Source organism: Mauremys reevesii, linkage group 14, assembly GCF_016161935.1.
Source record: "Mauremys reevesii isolate NIE-2019 linkage group 14, ASM1616193v1, whole genome shotgun sequence".
NCBI lineage: Eukaryota > Metazoa > Chordata > Testudines > Geoemydidae > Mauremys > Mauremys reevesii.
Window position 1 is genome coordinate 43,747,989 of NC_052636.1, and position 17,303 is coordinate 43,765,291.

A 17,303-nucleotide genomic window follows, 5' to 3' on the forward strand; every position below is an offset into this window, starting at 1 on the left:
GGGCCTGGAGAGGCTGGCTGAATCTCCAGCAAATCAGTGTGAGAAGGGCCAGCCCAGCTTGAGGGTTAGAGGGCACAGCGGTTCCCAGACTGCCCCCTGCGGGTGACAACCCATCACACCCTAAACTACACTAGTGTCAGCAGGTTTGTCACATCCTGTCCCCTCCCTTTCTCCGCCCGAGATATTTCCTGCCTCCCACCACCTCTAGCAATTCCCACCCTCCTATGCATTTACTGCTCCTCTCCCTCCAAGCAGAACCCACCACCAGCTCCCTGATAATCCCTTACCTGAGCCAGCTCCATTGCAGCCATTTCCTTCCCCCTGGGAGGACGGGATGATCTGGAGCAAACCATGGACGTTATTCTGTAGCCTGCTGGGGTGAAAAGGGCAGGGTGTGAGAATTCAGACGGGGCTTTTGTCCATTCCACAAGCCGATTCCCCCCAGGTTTTCCCCTGCTAATGGACATTCTAGGTTCTGCCACACTGTGAAGCACAGAGTGACCTTATCCCAGTACAGGTCTAGCGCCCTCCCACCAGGGTGTAACCCTCTGACACATGGTGAAACCCTCCCAGTAACAGTCTCTCTGTTACACTTATCAAGTTTGTGGACAATACCAAGCTGGGAGGGGTTGTAAGTGCTTTGGAGGATTGGATTAAAATTCAAAATGATCTGGACAAATTGGAGAAATGAGCTGAAGGAAAGAGGATAAAATTCAGTAGGGACAAGTGCAAAGTACTCTACTTTGGAAGGAACAATCAGAGACCAGAGAAGAGCAGAATCCAAGGAGTCACTTTGGGGGATTCTCCCTGTCATTGTCCCCAAGGCAGCTGTCTCAGGTTTACAAAGTTGTTTGATGTTCCGGCCTTTATACAGTCTCTCCTGGGAGTGCCCCTTTCATGGGCTGGGCCTAGTTTTAGTTTTCGGTAGTTAACAATCTTGGTTTATTGTTTATCTAACCAGTGTGTTTGGATTAAAGTGTGTTGGAAACTCCCTTTGGGATAACAAGCTGGTGCATGTCATTTTCCACTGATGAAATGACAGACTTCATATGAGCTTGCGTTGTTCAGTAGCATGCTGGACAGTGCAAGACGCACATTTCTGGGGGAAAGTTGGGCACTTGAGAATTTGCTGGTTTTCTCCTTAGGTGTAATTCATGAGTGGCTGTCTAGCAGCACTCAATACTGTGTAGCTGGGAGTGAGTTACATGCTGGAGACTGTGTGTTAATTGGTCAAGAGGGGCTGTTCTCGCGGTAAAACAGTGGAAAAGGCACCCCAGGTTGGAGAACTGAGGGAACACAGCTTTTTAACAGTCTAGATTGTACTCTAGGTAATGTCACAGACACTCATTATGACAGAGCCTCTTACAACACAGAGAAAGTAAATCCATGTCCCAGACATCAAAGACTCCAGACAGAGGGCAAGTCTCCCTGGCACTGCTTCTTGCTGACAGAGAGGTTCAGAGACAGGGAGAGAGTCCTGGGGAAGCTGGGAACAGGAAGCATGGGCTGGTGGGGTTCAGTGGAGAAAGGGAACAGGAAGGGCAGGGATATCACTGAATGCAGGATCTCAGCAGTACTAGATGTCAGGATAGCATATAGTGCAGCCCATTGGAAAACATAATCCCAACTATACATACAGAATGATGGGGTCTAAATTAGCTGTTTCCACTCAAGAGATGGATCTTGTAGTCACTGTGGATTGTTCTCTGAAAACATCCACTCAGTGTGCAGCAGCAGTGAAAAAAAGCGAACAATGTTGGAAATAATTAAGAAAGGGATAGATACGACAGAATATATCATATTTGTAAAAACAGCAAATAAATCCATGATACACCCACATCTTCAATACTGCAAGCAGATGTTGTCGCTCCATCTCAAAAAAAGATATATTGGAATTGGAAAAGGTTCAGAAAAGGGCAACAAAAATGATTAGGGGTATGGGACAGTTATGCCAGACCTAACCCCCAGTTTCACTTGAGCAAACAGGAGATATTTGACACCGTGCGATACGGCTCCTGTGCTCTGTTCCCAAAGTGTTCTGCAGCAGGGGTGGGTCTCTGGTAGTGTGTGTGTGTCACTGGCATATTGGGGTGATGCTGAAACAGGATAGAGTAGAGGTGGCATTGTGGGGCTGGCGTGAACCTTAACTCTTCATTTCCCCTTCCAAGAACCGAGGGGACAGGAACCCTTACCCAGCGAGGTCACAGTCTCATAGTTCTCCTGCATGACATCCCAGTAGAGGGCTCTCTGAGTGGGGTCCAGCAGAGCCCACTCTTCCCTGGTGAAATGCACAGCCACCTCCTCGAAGGTCACCAGCCCCTGAAACAGTAAGAGTCCAACACTCAGGACCTGCTACCCCACTCAAAGCCCCACTATTTGTGGCAGAGAGGAGCGAATCAAATGGAAACTCTGGGTGGATCGCAGTCAACAGAGTCCCACTGTGGGATTAGAATGTGAGATACTGAGCTGATTATGCTGGGAGTTGTGTGTGAAGGACTGGCCTTGGGCTTGTTCTCATTGGCCAGTTAATTGTAAATAGGATACAGGTGTGTAGGATAATTACTCTATGGGTTACAGCTGCAGCTGTGTTGATTTGATTAATCAATTAGCCACCATCTTGTATATAAGAGCATGCTGGGAAATGAATAAAGGAGCATATGCATATACACACACGCTGTTTCTCTCTCTCTCTCTGCTTGGGCTCTGTTCCTGCTCGAGTGCGATGCAACATCCCACCCCGACCCCGCTCAGCGTATCCAGCAAATACCAGGGTGAGGGGATGAAGAGAGAGCCCCTTGTCTCTCCCAGCAGATCCATCACACACCTATTAGCCACCAACTGATACAGGAGATGGAGCCCCTAGCAGGGTCCAGGGAGAGCTCCCTGGTAGGAAGCCCAATAACCTCCTCATTGTGAGGAGCGGGATATGAAGGGAGAGGCAGCTCCAATAAGCCTGACTCATGTGTGCCCCCTTCATATCTCACAGCAGCCGCTGGTTAGTGAGGTCAGGCTCCAGCACTGGGAGTCTGCTCAGTTTGACTAGCTCCATGTAGGTGGGCTATTTTCTTTCTTCACAAATTAGGGCATTTCCACCTCCCAACCTCCTGGGTCTGTTCCTAGAATCTAGGCCACTTATTAAATAACTCGCAGGTTTGCTACACCCTGGCCTCCTCCTTTCCCCATGCTGTGAATTTCCTGCCCCCTCCAACCTCCAAACCAGACTGTGCAAACCTTCCCATCTCCGGTGTATTTGCTCTCCCTCTCCTCCAGCAGAAACCCACCAGCAACCCCCTGATAATCTCTACCTGAGTTGGCTCCACTGCAGCCATTTCTCTTCCCTGTCCCATGCCAGGCTGGGATGAGCTGGAGCAAAACATGGACGCCATTCTGCAGCCTGTCTGGGGGAGAAGGGCAGTTGTGGGGGTCTCACAACCGGTTTTAGTTAATTTCACATCAGAATTCCCCCAGGCCCTTTCCCTGCAGACAGACACCCTAGATTCTGCCATGCTGGGAAATGCTCAATCTGTTTATTACAAAGTAGATCTGGCCCCTCCTGCCAGGCTAAGCCCACAGAGACATTTATAACCTCCCTTCTCCCTCCCCTCACCCTGTAACAAAGTCTCTGAACACAAGGCTAGAAAAGAGCAGAACCAAAGGAGTCACTGTGGGGGATTCCCTCGGACACTGACCCCATGGCAGCCACACCCCAGTAGGGGGAATATGGAGTCAGGAACTGGCTTTTCCTCTGTCTGATCCTTGTTTTGTTCACTGGTAAGTGGTTCTGTACAGGGATGCAGCAATACATGTCTCTGGGTGGACTAGAGAGCTGGAAATCTCTCCCCCACCTCATTTATCCCACTGCCCGTTTCAGACTCTCCTTCCCCTGTCCTCTCTCCCTGCCCCTCTGGCTGGGACAGTCCCATTCCTGGGGGCTTTGCTCTCCCATGGCTGGATTTTCTCCTGGCAATTGCTACTGGGAGGAGAAATGAGGAGGGGCTGTTTGTGCAGAGTCACTTTCTTGCCAGACCCCAGCACTTTCCCTGAGGTCTTTCAGTTACCTGGAGACTCTGCCTCAGAATTTAGTATTAACAGGGCCCAGGGCTGCCCTAGGGGCTAGGACCAGCTGGAGAAAGTCATCCCCTGGGCCAGGCAGAGAAGCAGCTTTAATTAAGGTCACTTCCCAGCACAGAACCCCACTGGGGGAGCAGCAGCTGCTAAGCCTGATCTCCCAGATCACAATGGAGGCTGCAGCATCTGACCCAGGAAGCTGAACCCCAATATCCTGAGCAGAGAGGGACAGAGCGTTTGAGCAGCTTCCCTCCTTTAGCTCTCTGGGGAGAGCAGCTAACGAGAGCCCCTCCTCACAGGGAGAATTGCTGATCTCATTTGCCCCACTGTCCATCCAGAGTCACTCCTTGTCTTTCCATACAGTGACTCTGGATTAACAATGGTCTCAATGAAACCAGAGTTCAGAAAGAATGAGTCCAGAATGCTGTGGAAGAGACCATTGTGCGGCAGTGCTGACCCCCCTCCACCTTCCTCATCACCCAGATCCAGGACAAGGACTGGACAATGGACTGGACAATCTAGGACAATGGAACTGGAAGTTCCTGCAGTTTTCAAGAGGGGAGAAGAGCAAAAATCTGTGATTTCACCTCACAGTGTTTGATAAGTGGCTAGAAAGTTATCACAGTGACTGGGCCTGGCTGGGGAATGTCGGGCAGTGGTTGGAGCCAGGATACTGGCATAAGCTAATCAGAGAGAAGAAGAGAGGAGCAGCTCCCAGAGACCCAGTCAGCCCCCCCCCAGATATTCCCTGGGACCCAGCCCCCAGAGTCCCTGGCCAGGAACCTCAGATACCACTCAGAGCCCCACTGGCCAGAGAACGCCCACCAGACCTTCATTGCCAGGCTGGGAATCCCAAAGGGTTCCCCCCACGAAGAGACCCCAACAGCCAGAGACCCCCCAAAAGGGACCCCCACTGGGAACTCAGTCCCTCATTGCCTGCCCTGGATCCCCCCCCCGCCCTCCAGCAGGATCTGCCCTGCCCTTTGCCTAGCACCCCCTCCTCCCCCCTGCGGGATCCCCTGATGCTTTACAGGGGCACCCCCTGGCCTAGCGCCGGGGATTCTCCCACACACACTCTGTGCACTGGGCAGGGCAGCGATCCCAGGAGTCTGAGGGGGAAGCCCAGACAGAGCCCCTGGCACAGCACCAGGCTCCCTCTAACCCCCTGTCCCGCCTCCCCAAGAGACGCCCACCCCGGCTGTTCTGCAGCCAACAGCCCCCAGCAATACCCACCTCCAGGACCCACAGCCTCAGGGCTGGGAACATCACAACCACCCCCTGAAACCCCAAATCTCCAGAACCCACCAACCTCACTAGGGTACCCCCTGCCCAGCCACCCAGAGGCCTCCCTCACCACAATCCCCCTTCAGCTGCTATCTCCCCCCACAGCCCCAGCAACACTGTTACCTCACAGTGCTTGAGAAGTGGATAGAAAGTGACCACCGCCCCCTGCTGGCCAGTCACACAGGCAGAGGGAGCCCTGGGGGATGTCTCTTGAACAGGAGTATGGAAGGCCTGGAGGGACAAAATAGGTAAGAAATGTCCATGCCTGTCACTAGCAAATAATGGCCACCCTGGATCCACCCCAGAGGTGGCTGCATCTTAGCACTGCGGGAAGCAGCCCCTCACCAAGGCCATTTGTCATGGGGTTTGGGATACTTCTGGACCCACACTGCACTCAGAGTGACCTCCTGATCCCGTGCCAGCTGAAGAAAAGAAAAGGGTCCAGCCAACTCTCCCATTAATAGCTGGGAAGCACTGATCCCTCAAACAGGGGGAGGCCTCTGGCTTTGATGGGTATTAAATATGTGGCTGGTCTCTTTCTTCGGCAAACATTTTAACAGAGGTAAAGGAGGGAACAAATGATTCATAAAGGAGACGGGAAAGATGATCTCTGGCAATTTAACCCCCTACAACATCCAGGATGGAGAAGAACTCAAGGCAACAGGTTCCCTCGAAGGAAGAAGTTGCTGGGATTTAGAAACATAGGGAACAGCCTCAAACCCCAGAGGATTTTTAACTGACATTTGATAATGACATAGAAAGAGGCAAAACCTGAGCTTTGAGAACAATGTTCAGAAATGAAAGAGTTCCCAATCTGAGACATTTTGGATCCACTTTGCAAATTATAGAGAGGAAAGTGGAAAATCAGAGGGATTTTATATCAGTTGTTGATAGGAGGTAAAATCTGAGTGTTTCACATGAATATCTGATAAATGAATAAAGAGGAAATGGGCAACATTTGCAAACATTTTATATCCAGGTTCAAGAATCTGAGCAAAGGTGTAAACCTGAGATTTTCTTGGTATTTTATAATTAGAGAGACAGGGGAAAATCTCAGGGCATATTCAATTAGAAATAGACAACTAGAGAGCAGTGGGACAAATGTTTAGGGTATTTTATATGAACCTTTGAGATTTGCACAGAAAATGTGTCACAAACTGCGTATTTGATAACATGAGAGAAAAACACCAAGATCTGAGGGGATTTTATATTGCTGTTAACGAACTAGTGGTAGAAGATGACAGAACAAGGAGTAATGGTCTCAAGTTGCAGAGGGGGAGGTTTAGGTTGGACATTAGGAAAAACTTTTTCACTAGTAGGGTAGTGAAGCACTGGAATGGGTTACCTAGGGAGGTGGTGGAATCTCCTTCCTTAGAGATTTTTAAGGTCAGGCTTGACAAAGCCCTGGCTGGGATGATTTAGTTGGGTTTGGTCCTGCTTTGAGCAGGGGGTTGGACTAGATGACATCCTGAGGTCCCTTCCAACCCGGAGATTCTATGATTCTATGATTTTATGAAAATGGGGACTGTTGGACTGGATTTTATATGACTGTCCAATACATAAACACAAAGTAATGGTTCCCCCACCCCCACCATTGCCATGGGCAGCAGGGAGCCCTTTGAGGAGCTGATTAAAAGGGCAAGGGAGGGGGAGCTGAAAGGTCCCTGGGATAAAGGAAGGGGGCAGCAGTGGGGGACGGGTGGGTGACTGGCAACTGATGGTTGGGGGTTACTGTGTTGGTAGTTAGGGGGAAGCAACTGGGATTGGGAAATGGGGGTCTGGGCAGTCCCCATGGGGGACACGTGCGCCTCCCTTCCCTGCCCTGGCAGAGACCCGGCATCTCCTAGAATATCAGGGTTGGAAGGGACCTCAGGAGGTGTCTAGTCCAACCCCCTGCTCAAAGCAGGACCAACCCCCAACTAAATCCCCAAATGGCCCCCGCAAGGAGTCAGCTCCCAGCCCTGGGTTTAGCAGGCCAGTGCTCCAACCACTGAGCCATCCGACCCCCACCCCAGGGGCAGCCATGTGCTGGGGAATGACTCAGGGCAACAATTTCCCACCTAAACAAGGACAAATTGCTGCAGATCAAATGGGTGGGAAAATGCCCCTCACTAGAGAAGATTTTAAACTGATGTTTGAGACTCATGGGGAGAACGGGGGAAATCGGGGGAGACGGGAGAGCTGATCATTGGAGGGGAAAGGGGGAATCGCCCCAGATTTTATAGCCCCGTGTGAGACACTGAGCGAGAAAAGGGGCAGAACTGGAGAGAATTTGTATCGGGGGTGAGAGGCAAGTGGCACAAACAGGGACAGGATCCAATTAACCCCCCTCCCCCCTTCGCCCACCCGCCACTCCCCGCCCCCGGGAATTTCCTGGCTGCCCAGAGACAGTTCAACCCCACCGCGTCCCACTGACCTTCCCCACCCAACTACGGCTTCTCCCCTCCCTGCCTGACACCCCCCATCTCCCCCCACACCACAGGGCGTCCCGCCCCCAGGCCCCAGTCTCTGCCCCCCAAATCCCACTGGGGCTGAGGCAGCTCTGAGGCTTCTCCCAGGTTCCCCGGGGCAGAGTCACTTTCCTGCCCAGCCCCAGTGCCCCCCCCGGGGTCTCTCACTCCCCGGGGGCTCCGTGGGAGGCTGGACACCAGGGATGCAGGACGGCAGGAATGGGGGTGACAGGCCTCCTGTTCCTCAGTCTCACGGCGGGACCCAGGGGGCTCGTCACTCTCCGGCTCGGGAGCACTGGGAAGACCCGACCGTGGAGGGGCCGTCGCTGGGGGGGGGGCGGCCCCGCGCAGGCGCTGAGCACGTCCTTATATCACTTCTGTGGCGGGAAAAGTGCTGAGGAGATGGAACGCTGAGGGCTGGTTTTGGCGGGAAAAACCGGTTTGGACTGGTTTGAGCCTGTGTCCCGATGGTAAACAAGTCCCCTCTCAGAGCCGGAGTCCAGGGGTCAATAGTTCATATGTTCCAGATTGGATCTTATTTTAAAGCCAGTGATTTACTTCATAAACATCTTATTAACCAACTAATTGAACCTATTAAAGCAGGACCCACAGAAGGTTAATCCGGCCCTGACTGCCTGAGCACTATTTCAGCCCCACATTTTTGGGTGGACCTCCCACAGTGGGAGCTGCAGAGAACTCCCCCGCAACACACACACACACACACCCCTCCCTCCTGGTGTTGGGAGGGGAACAGGAGAAAGAACAAAATAAGCAAGAGAAGAAGAGAAAAGGCAGGGATGTGTTGGTGCCACTAGGCCTGAGTAAACCAAAGTTGTGACTTTGGGCCTGAAGTGAACCAAAGTTCTTACATGCTGTGAACTTTAACCAGCCTAAGATGCTAACAGACTGCAAGCAAAATGTGTAACTGTCAATAATCTCAGCTTGCAAATGTAGGAGTTTGAAACAGCAAAAGCGGCGGGGAGGAGGGGGAGAGGGGGAAGGAAAATCTGTATGCGTTTGTTCTGTGAAGGACAGAGATAAGCTTGTGGATGAGAACCTTTTCTAACACGCTGAAATGTAATGCCTAATGTAGCTGCTGCTGGGAAGGGAGGGGTGAGGGGGAAAACCGAACAAAAGGCTTACACAAACAAGGGGGGTATAAATGTTGGGACCATGCCTGTGAGCGGGCGTGCAGGATTTGAGAATGCTTTTCTCCCTGGCACCATATTTGGGCTCAAATAAACCTGGTTTTTGCTTCTCCACCCTGGTGTGATAATTAGTGCAACGCACACCGGGCAACGAACCTGCTGTTGCTCCGCCTCGGGCTCTTTGAGCCGGCAACAGATGGAGGAAAAGGTGAAACAAAAAGGACAAACCCTAATGTCCCCGGTGATTCTAAGGGACAAAATCCCAGGTGCAGAGTGAAATTTGGCCTCCTTAAGCTCGTGTTTTCCATGCCTAGAATTCAACACTCACCAGATGGATCAGACTGAACAGGTTTCAAACCTCCAGGAGGCTCTTACGTTCTAAACAGGGACGGCTGTTTTCTAGTAAAATCACTAAAAGGGAAGGAGAAAACTCGAAAGAGGTTCCTCCTGGCGCTCACGTCCGTGAACCCGAATACTCTCTCAGTCCTCAAAGAGAGACCTGGAGAAGGAGACTTGCTGCAGCAAAGCCACAGGGGTCTCTGAGGTTTCCCTGGCCCTTCACCCCTGTCCTGCCTGGCTGATGTCAGCATCTCTCTGTGAGGTCACCACCTCCCCACCACCTTGGACCAATAGTCTGAGGTCCTGCCAAAGGCCTTTGTGATGTCACTGCCGCACCCCTCCCTTGCTGTGCCAATGCCCTGCCCCTGGCCAGGCACTTTGGAGGTTTGAGCTACTCCCTGTGGATCACCCCACTCAAGGAGCGTTCGTTCTAGGCAGCAAGCCGGCTAGACAGGAAAACATCAGACACTGCTCCCAATGCTACACTCAGTTTTTCAGAAATGAGTCGACTTTATGGCCAGAAGAGACCATTAGAGCATCTAATCTGACCCCCTGCGTATCACAGGTCTCCTGTATGACACAAGAGCTACTTTTGGGGCAAACACATTCCAAAAAGGCATCTAGTCTTCATGAAATGACATCAGGAGATGGAGAATCCATCACTTTCCTTGGTAGTTTGTTTGTTGAATATTTGTGCCTTAGTTGTAATATGAATTTGTCTCTTTTCACCTTCCAGCCATTGGGTCTTGTTATGCTTTTCTCTGCTCGATTAAAGAGCCTTTTAATACCCAATCCTTTCTCTCCATTAAGGCACTTCAGCACTTCAATGAAGTCACCTTTCAATCTTCTTTTGATCAGCTAAACAGGTTGAGCTCTTTCAATAGCTCACTAGAAGGCATTTTTCTCCAGCCCTCAGAACATTTGGTGGCTCTTTGCTGTCCCAGCTCCATTTCCATTGATGCCATGTCACCTCCTGTGACGTTATTGACATAATCTGTAACTGTATAGATCACCGTTGCGACCACTGTTCTATATTCGCAGCCAATATTGTAGAAAGGCTGTTGTGTAAGGGGTCTATGGAGAGGTTCTGATTGGCTGATTATAATGATGCTATCTCTAACTGTGTATCATTTTTGTAGTTGATGTTATGAATATTGGCTCTATGCTGCCCTTATTTCAAACTTGTGCTCTGCTTCCAGGGAACACTCCAGCCAGACAAGTTGGTGTCAGTTCTGCCTAGCCTGCTTGATGGCCCATTACCTATACAATCAACCCACTGAGAAAAGGCAGATACACCTTGTGACTCACCAAGCTATGCAAGGACCTGTCTATGGACAGAACTCTATGGTTTTTCTATGCCATGTGCTTAGGGAGATGTATTTTCCATGCCCTGGTTCCTCGCTGACCCAGAGAGAACAAAGGAACACGAAAACAAAAACCTTCCCCCACAGATTTGAAAGTATTTTCTTCCCTTATTGGTCCTTTTGGTCATGTGCCAACCAGGTTATCTGAGCTTTTTAACCCTTTACAGGGTATTTTATGCTACCTGTAGCTATACGTTTATGACACCCTGTAAATAGCAATCTGCAGAATCTGACTCTGAGAAAGGGCAGGGTGAAGGGAAGTGGCTTCAGCAGATTTAAGGAGCATGCTTAGTTCATGTGAGCATGCTCAATGCACCATAAGTAGCAAATTCCTCCACACAGCACTTTCTCACACTGCACCTGAGGCAGCATGAGGCAGGGGCTCCATCGCTGTCCAGACCCCACCCAAGGGCAGATCCCCAGGGGCTGCGAGACCCTCAGCTTCTGGGACCTGTGTGTGGAGTCTCTCTTCTGCCCACCCAGGGCTGCCCCTGGGGTGCCTGCGGCCCCTGGCCAGGGGTGGCAGAGCCTGGGACTGGGTCCAGCTGGAGAAAGTCCCCACCTCGGATGGGCACAGAAAGTGCTTCAGTGAAAGTCTGTCCCTGGACCAGCCCCTCTGGCGCCGCAGCAGCAGCCCGGAGCTCAGCCCCGGCTCCCAGCGCACACTGGAGTCAGCAGCACCAGCAGTGTCTGGTACCTTACAAAGCCCGGCCACCAGGAGCTGCCCCACGGCTCTTTTCCTTGTTTTTCCTGCTTCCTTCCTACCAGCCCCCCACTGCTCCAGCCCCTTCCTGGCTCCTTCAAGCCCAACCCAGGCTGCAGCTGCCGCACTCACCGGGCCAGGGACTGTCTGAGGTGGGAACTAGCCCCATCTCTGCTGCTCCTCCTGCCCCTGTGTGTCCCAGAGCCGCTGCAGGGACCGACCCGCACCCAGGCTCTCGCTCCTATTAGCGCTCGCAGGGTCCAATCCAGCTACAGGAGAGTGAGCACCCCTGGGAGCAGGGAAGTGACCACGTCTCCCTGCCAGAGGGTGGGGGAGGAGGAAGAAAGGGAAAGAGGAGAGACTGAAAGGGGATAAGGAGAAATAAGTGAGGAAAGCAGCACCCAGCTCTTTTCTGCTGCATCACCCCTGAGCAGATTGCTCCTGAGCTCTGGGTAAATAGCCCCCAGTGTCTCCCAGATCCCACTGCTCCCAAGGCAATGCACATGGGGGTCTCCTTCCTGCCAGGTGGGTGTCACCCTTATGCCATGATTGGAGAAAGACAGCAAAGCTTGGGAACACGCGTCTGTATTTCCAGTCCAGTGTGACAATCCCGGCTCCAGGAGGGGTTTGTTCTCTGCTCCTGCTGGAGGGGCACAGAATGGGGCAGCAACAGGTCTGTGTCAGTTTCTGTTGCTCCACGTTCCTTAACTTAAAACAGTACGAAATGAAGAAAATGGAGATTGAATTAAAGGGAAATTTCCAAAGAAAAGTTCCAGCCCCGGTTGCTTATTGAAAGAAATGACTCAATTTCCCAGTTACAGGTTTTATTAACATGAAGAAATAAAGCCAAGAGCGCACGTCACTGAGGCTAAATGACTATAGACACCACTCAGCTAAGGGTTAAACAACACAGTGATAAAGTTCAGGTCAAATCGGGAAATCAATGAATTAACAAGGATATTGCGCTGGAATCAAGTCATCAATTTAGTCCAACCATCAGATTAATACAGCAGAAAAACCAACACCTATAAATCCTGAAAGAGCAACCCAAGAAGGCAGGTGCACATTTAGTGATGCCGAAACCCCAATCAGAGATTTTCACCCAGGCAGTTCAACCCAGATTTAGCCAGCGGAATATTTCAATACCGAAACCAAATCATTGCTGACATTTAGCCCACGACCTCAACGCTAATTACAGTTTTCTCCTTAGATTTCACTATTATGTAGCTAATACTTCTCCTCGCCCTCTCGCCCCAAAACACATACAGACCTTAAGAGAGACATTAGTAAAAGAAGTTCAAACAGCTCTCGCTGAACAATACACATCTGACCACTCAATTCCTTGCGATGCTTGCACAGGTGAGGAGCATGCATTCTGTCATTCCATAGGGCAGGGTTTTAAGGCTGTTAAGATTTGGGGAACTATTCTTCCTAGCATCTTCCCATTGTAGATTTCAGAGGTGTTCACACCCTCACCGAGCCGCACTGTTACACCCCAATGAAATAGAAAGACTGGGAGTTCTCCAACTTCATAAAAAGAAACAGACAAAAAATAGAAAAGGGAACAAACCGTTTCTAAGATAATAAGGGGTTGGATCTCTGCACCTCTCGGGCTTTGGATTCGCCCGGAGTAGGAACTGTAGCTGCAGTTTAGGAACCAGGTACTGGCATAGATTTCCTTTCTCTCAAGTGCAGGGTGTGACCTATGTCTCATTCTCTCTGTCTCCCATCGGGTGATGGGACCATGAGTGAGAATGAGGAGGGGAAACCCCAGCAGGAAGATGCTGAGGAATTACAACCACCTGTGCTCTATTTTCACAGACTCTGGTCTCAGCATTCAAGTATCCTGCAGTCTGAACTTCACATCTGATACATTCCCTCATTGGCTACCATTGTTTGGCTAGCAAGGAAGTGCTTCTTGTCAACAAGGCAGCCAGATTGGGACCCGTAGGCATGGAATGGCTCTGAAGGAATCAGCTGTTTCTCTCTGTGCTTCGTCTAACTTTGGGCACAACTGTCTTTTACCATCTGGCTCCAGTTTAATCATGGCGTCCTTTAGGAATGTGATCAATGCCACTTAACTAGGGAGCAGGATTCTAAAAACACCATAGCTTCCATATCTGGGGTGAAAATCAACCACTAGTACCTGCAATTTCTACCTGAGTTCTTGTCAAATCTTTGATCTTACTTGGAATAATTTGACACTTTTCTGGCGTAGAATTCTTCACCAACCGCACAACAGATCAGTAGCGACAGTGAGGTACAACTCCCCCAAATAAACCCTTTTATTTCTTTAATCTGGTGGCACAGATTTAAATTAGGGACTAAATTCAGGTGTGACTTAGAATCCCTGTAAGACAACAAATGTCAGGTCTCTATTAAAAATAGGTATCTTTCTGCAGCTATAGCACATTCAACATGGATTTCATTTGCAGCATCTCCCAGGGGTGAGCTGAAGAGAAAAGTCACTTCCATGTTTCCCATCTCTACCTAGATAGGGATTGTATTTCCCAAATAATAAGCAACATGCAGCTAATGAGGAAGGAGATCTCTTCAGGAGCCACTTCCTGCAGGGCCTGGGCCACAATGGCTTTGGGAGCGCAATGCCTGGGCACTTTGTTTAGTTACAAGTTATTTACAAGGGAATCCTCTTCCCAGCCCTTTAGCAAAAATACTGACCTAACCAATTGCACAAAAGGGGGATTGGGATGGTGATGGGGAATAAGGGAATCCCTGTGATTTACCCCATCTTCTTCTGTTGTTCCAGAGGGTGAAATGACATTTTCCCCTATCCCTGCCCTGTTCCTGCTCTTTGTTATAGTTCAATATATTTTAAGTGAGAAAAATGGTAGTAAAAATATCTGCTCTGCAGCACAACCTGAACCAACATCTGAGCAACTGGGAGTGAAACAACTTCTTCCCAAAGGGAGAACTCGATGACTAACAATTGCTGTGAAATGGGGGAACAGTATAACCGTGATGCTCAGGGTTTGTTTAGACTAGGGAAAGTGATGGAATTTAGGTCAGGTCAAGGGGGAAGCTAATGGCAACCCCTGCACCCGGGCTGCATCTGCTCTACAACTATAATTGTCTTGTTACACGAAGATCACTAACTTGAGCAGCCAACGTCATGTACAGCCCTAGTGGCTGTCAGGCACAGGTGGTTTTTGCCTCAGTGTAGCTTGTTGGGAATCAAACCTCTCCCCCCAACCTGGAGCTGAGGGAGCTTGGCTGTTCTCAGTGGTGGCAGATGACAGAACAAGGAGCAATGGTCTCAAGTTGCAGTGGGAGCCATCTAGGTTGGATATTAGGAAACTAATTTTGCTAAGGTGGTGGTGAAGCACTGGAATGGGTCACCTAGGGACGTGGTGGAATCTCCATCCTGAGAGATTTTTAAGGCCTGGCTTGACAAAGCCTGGCTGGGATGATTTAGTTGGGGTTGGTCCTGCTTTCAGCAGGGGAATGGACTAGATAGCTCCTGAGGTCCCTTCCAACCCTGATATTCTATGGTTCTATGACATACACTCCTACGGCTCAATAGAAAAGATCATAGGACTGACCCCAAAGAAGGGTGAGCTGGAAAAGGCAGAAGCAGGCAACTCATCTGGGGGAGCTGAGCTACAGTGAAGATGGTGCAAAGATCACTATGTGGGAATTAGCAAATGTGATTTAAAAAAAAAAACTTTGCTCAGCCCTAGTCAAGGCATTTATTACAGTTCTCTCTTACGTGGATTTTCTGATGCCTGATAAGGTGTGAGCTGCAACTGAAGCTTTTCCCACACTCAGAGCATCCATAAGGTTTCTCACCTGTGTGGATTCTCCTGTGTGTGATAAGGTGTGAGCTCCAATTGAAGCATTTCCCGCACTCCGAGCACTTGTAGGGCTTCTCCCCCGTGTGGATTCTCTGATGTGAGATGAGGGCTGAACTATCAGTGAAGCGTTTCCCACACTCAGAACATCCATAAGGTTTCTCTCCTGTGTGGATTCTCCGATGTGTGATAAGGGCAGAACTTTGATTGAAACATTTCCCGCACTCGGAGCACATGTAGGGTCTCTCTCCTCTGTGCATTCTCTGATGAGTGACAAGGTCTGAGCTCCCATTGAAGCTTTTCCCACACTCACGGCACGTGTAGCGTGTCTCTTCAAAGTTGATTCTCTCATGTGGAATAAGGTCTGAGAGGCTACTTAAGTTTTCTTCTGACCTCTGCTGAGTCTCACAGGCTGTTTCTTTTTCTGGGAGTGCACAGCTCCCTGAAACATTCCCTTGGATCTTCCTGAGAACTTCTCATGTGGTTCTCCTTGCTCAGGATCTTCCTGCTGGGGTTTCTGCTCCTCATTCTCACTCACCATCCCAACACCCGATGGGATAGAGAGAGAATCCAGACATAGGTCACTCCCTGCACCGGAGAGAAAGGAAATGTCAGAAAGAGAAACGGAAAAAGGGGTGAACAAACCAAAATATGTGTGGGAGAGATCAAACCGATCAGGAGCTGGTTTTCCCCAAACCCTTCCCCAGAGGAGAGAGGAAAGGATCAGCTTTAGTCCGCATCTCACCAGAACACTCTGGGGAAAGCTACATTGGGCAGGGACCTGCTGCCACTTGTCAGAGTATAGGTGGGAAGCCATGAGTCACATCTGCCTAATGATTCCACATCTGCAGGGAACAATCCTGAACTTGGAGAGCTCACAGGGTCTTTGTAGGGCATCCCAAATGTTTCCTGCATTCACTGACAATTTTTTAGTTGGTTTAACCAATTCCCTACCTGTGCAGGAAGCTCTCGGGAGCACTTCTTTCTCAGAGCCCTGGAGATCTGGGACCCACAGCTCTTCCTCTCATTCCAGCTGCGAGATCACATCAGGTTTGGAATCTGGAAGCCCTACTCCAGGCAAAGAAAACAAGGGAGGTCAGTGGAATTTGTGGGATGCTTGTCACAAAGAATATTCCATGGTTTTACTCCCAGCTCATTTTTAAGCAGTAACATCCCAAGGCCAACTTCCTTGTCTCAAAGTTGCAGGAGAGTTGTTAATCATATGCATTACCTTCGTGCCTAAGAACAAACTAACAGTGGGTCCCCATTGTGCTAGGCAAAGTACAAACAGAGAATAGTAGATGGCCCATGCCCTGAAGAATTTACAATCTAAATAGACCAGACAGACACGGAAGGGGTAGAACCCACTGTTAGAATAGAGATATTCAGGCCTGCCTGTAAAGCCTATAGTTTAAGAACTTAGAGATATTTTTATCACTTAGCTTGTTACAGGGGTATAAAAACAAAGAATCAAAATCTCAGTCTGCCTGTGTCTGGGCCTTCTCTCACTGTGATAGTCTGAGGCCTTGTTCTTAGGCTAAGGCCTTTGGCTAAGCAGCAGGGGCAGCCATAAGCTGGGAAGTGAAGGGTCACATCCTCACATCCCAAACCAGTTACACTAAAATAAGGTGCTATTGGGCTGTTAGGAAGACGATCCTGTCCTGATAGTGCCCATCACCACCAGATAAAGAAACAGATCTGAAGATGGTTAAAGAAAACTTAGTTTGACAGCAGCCTGTCTGGCAAGAAATCACTTCTCAATGGTTGTGAAACTCTCATTTCTGTATTGCTTTATATTTATGTCTCACAATTTTCCATTGTTAATCTGTCTGGTTCTCTAATTGTTTCTCTCTGCTGTATAATTAATTTTGCTAGGTGTAAGTTAATTAGGGTAGTGGGATATAATTGGTTAGAGAATTATATTACAATCTGTTAGAATTGGTTCATTAAATTTCAGTACAATGATTGGTTAACATATAGCTGAGAATATTACTCTATAAACAGGATGGGGAAGGGAAATTGGAATCATGTTTGTTAACAGGGGGGAACGTGGAACAGGAACACAGGCCAGGCTCTGCCGCATCAGAGCTGGGAAGGAAACACTGGGGAACAGACTCTATGGGAGTATAGAGATAAGC

At 49.6% G+C, this 17,303-nt stretch overlaps 2 protein-coding genes across 2 annotated transcripts in view; one reads left to right on the forward strand and one right to left on the reverse strand.

The window, feature by feature from the left end:
• LOC120381758 (zinc finger protein 420-like) overlaps positions 1 to 17,303 on the forward strand; it is a gene marked incomplete at both ends in the record, with an annotated part of 237,354 nt that overhangs the window by 167,789 nt on the left and 52,262 nt on the right. The gene's annotated exons all lie outside the window — the stretch shown is intronic.
• The window catches only part of LOC120381386 (zinc finger protein 850-like), a gene marked incomplete at both ends in the record, with an annotated part of 78,702 nt that overhangs the window by 32,046 nt on the left and 29,353 nt on the right, over positions 1 to 17,303 (reverse strand). The window contains one exon of the mRNA XM_039499580.1: positions 15,122 to 15,470. Coding sequence (XP_039355514.1) covers positions 15,122 to 15,470 — 349 coding nt within the window. The remainder of the gene's footprint in view (positions 1 to 15,121; positions 15,471 to 17,303) is intronic.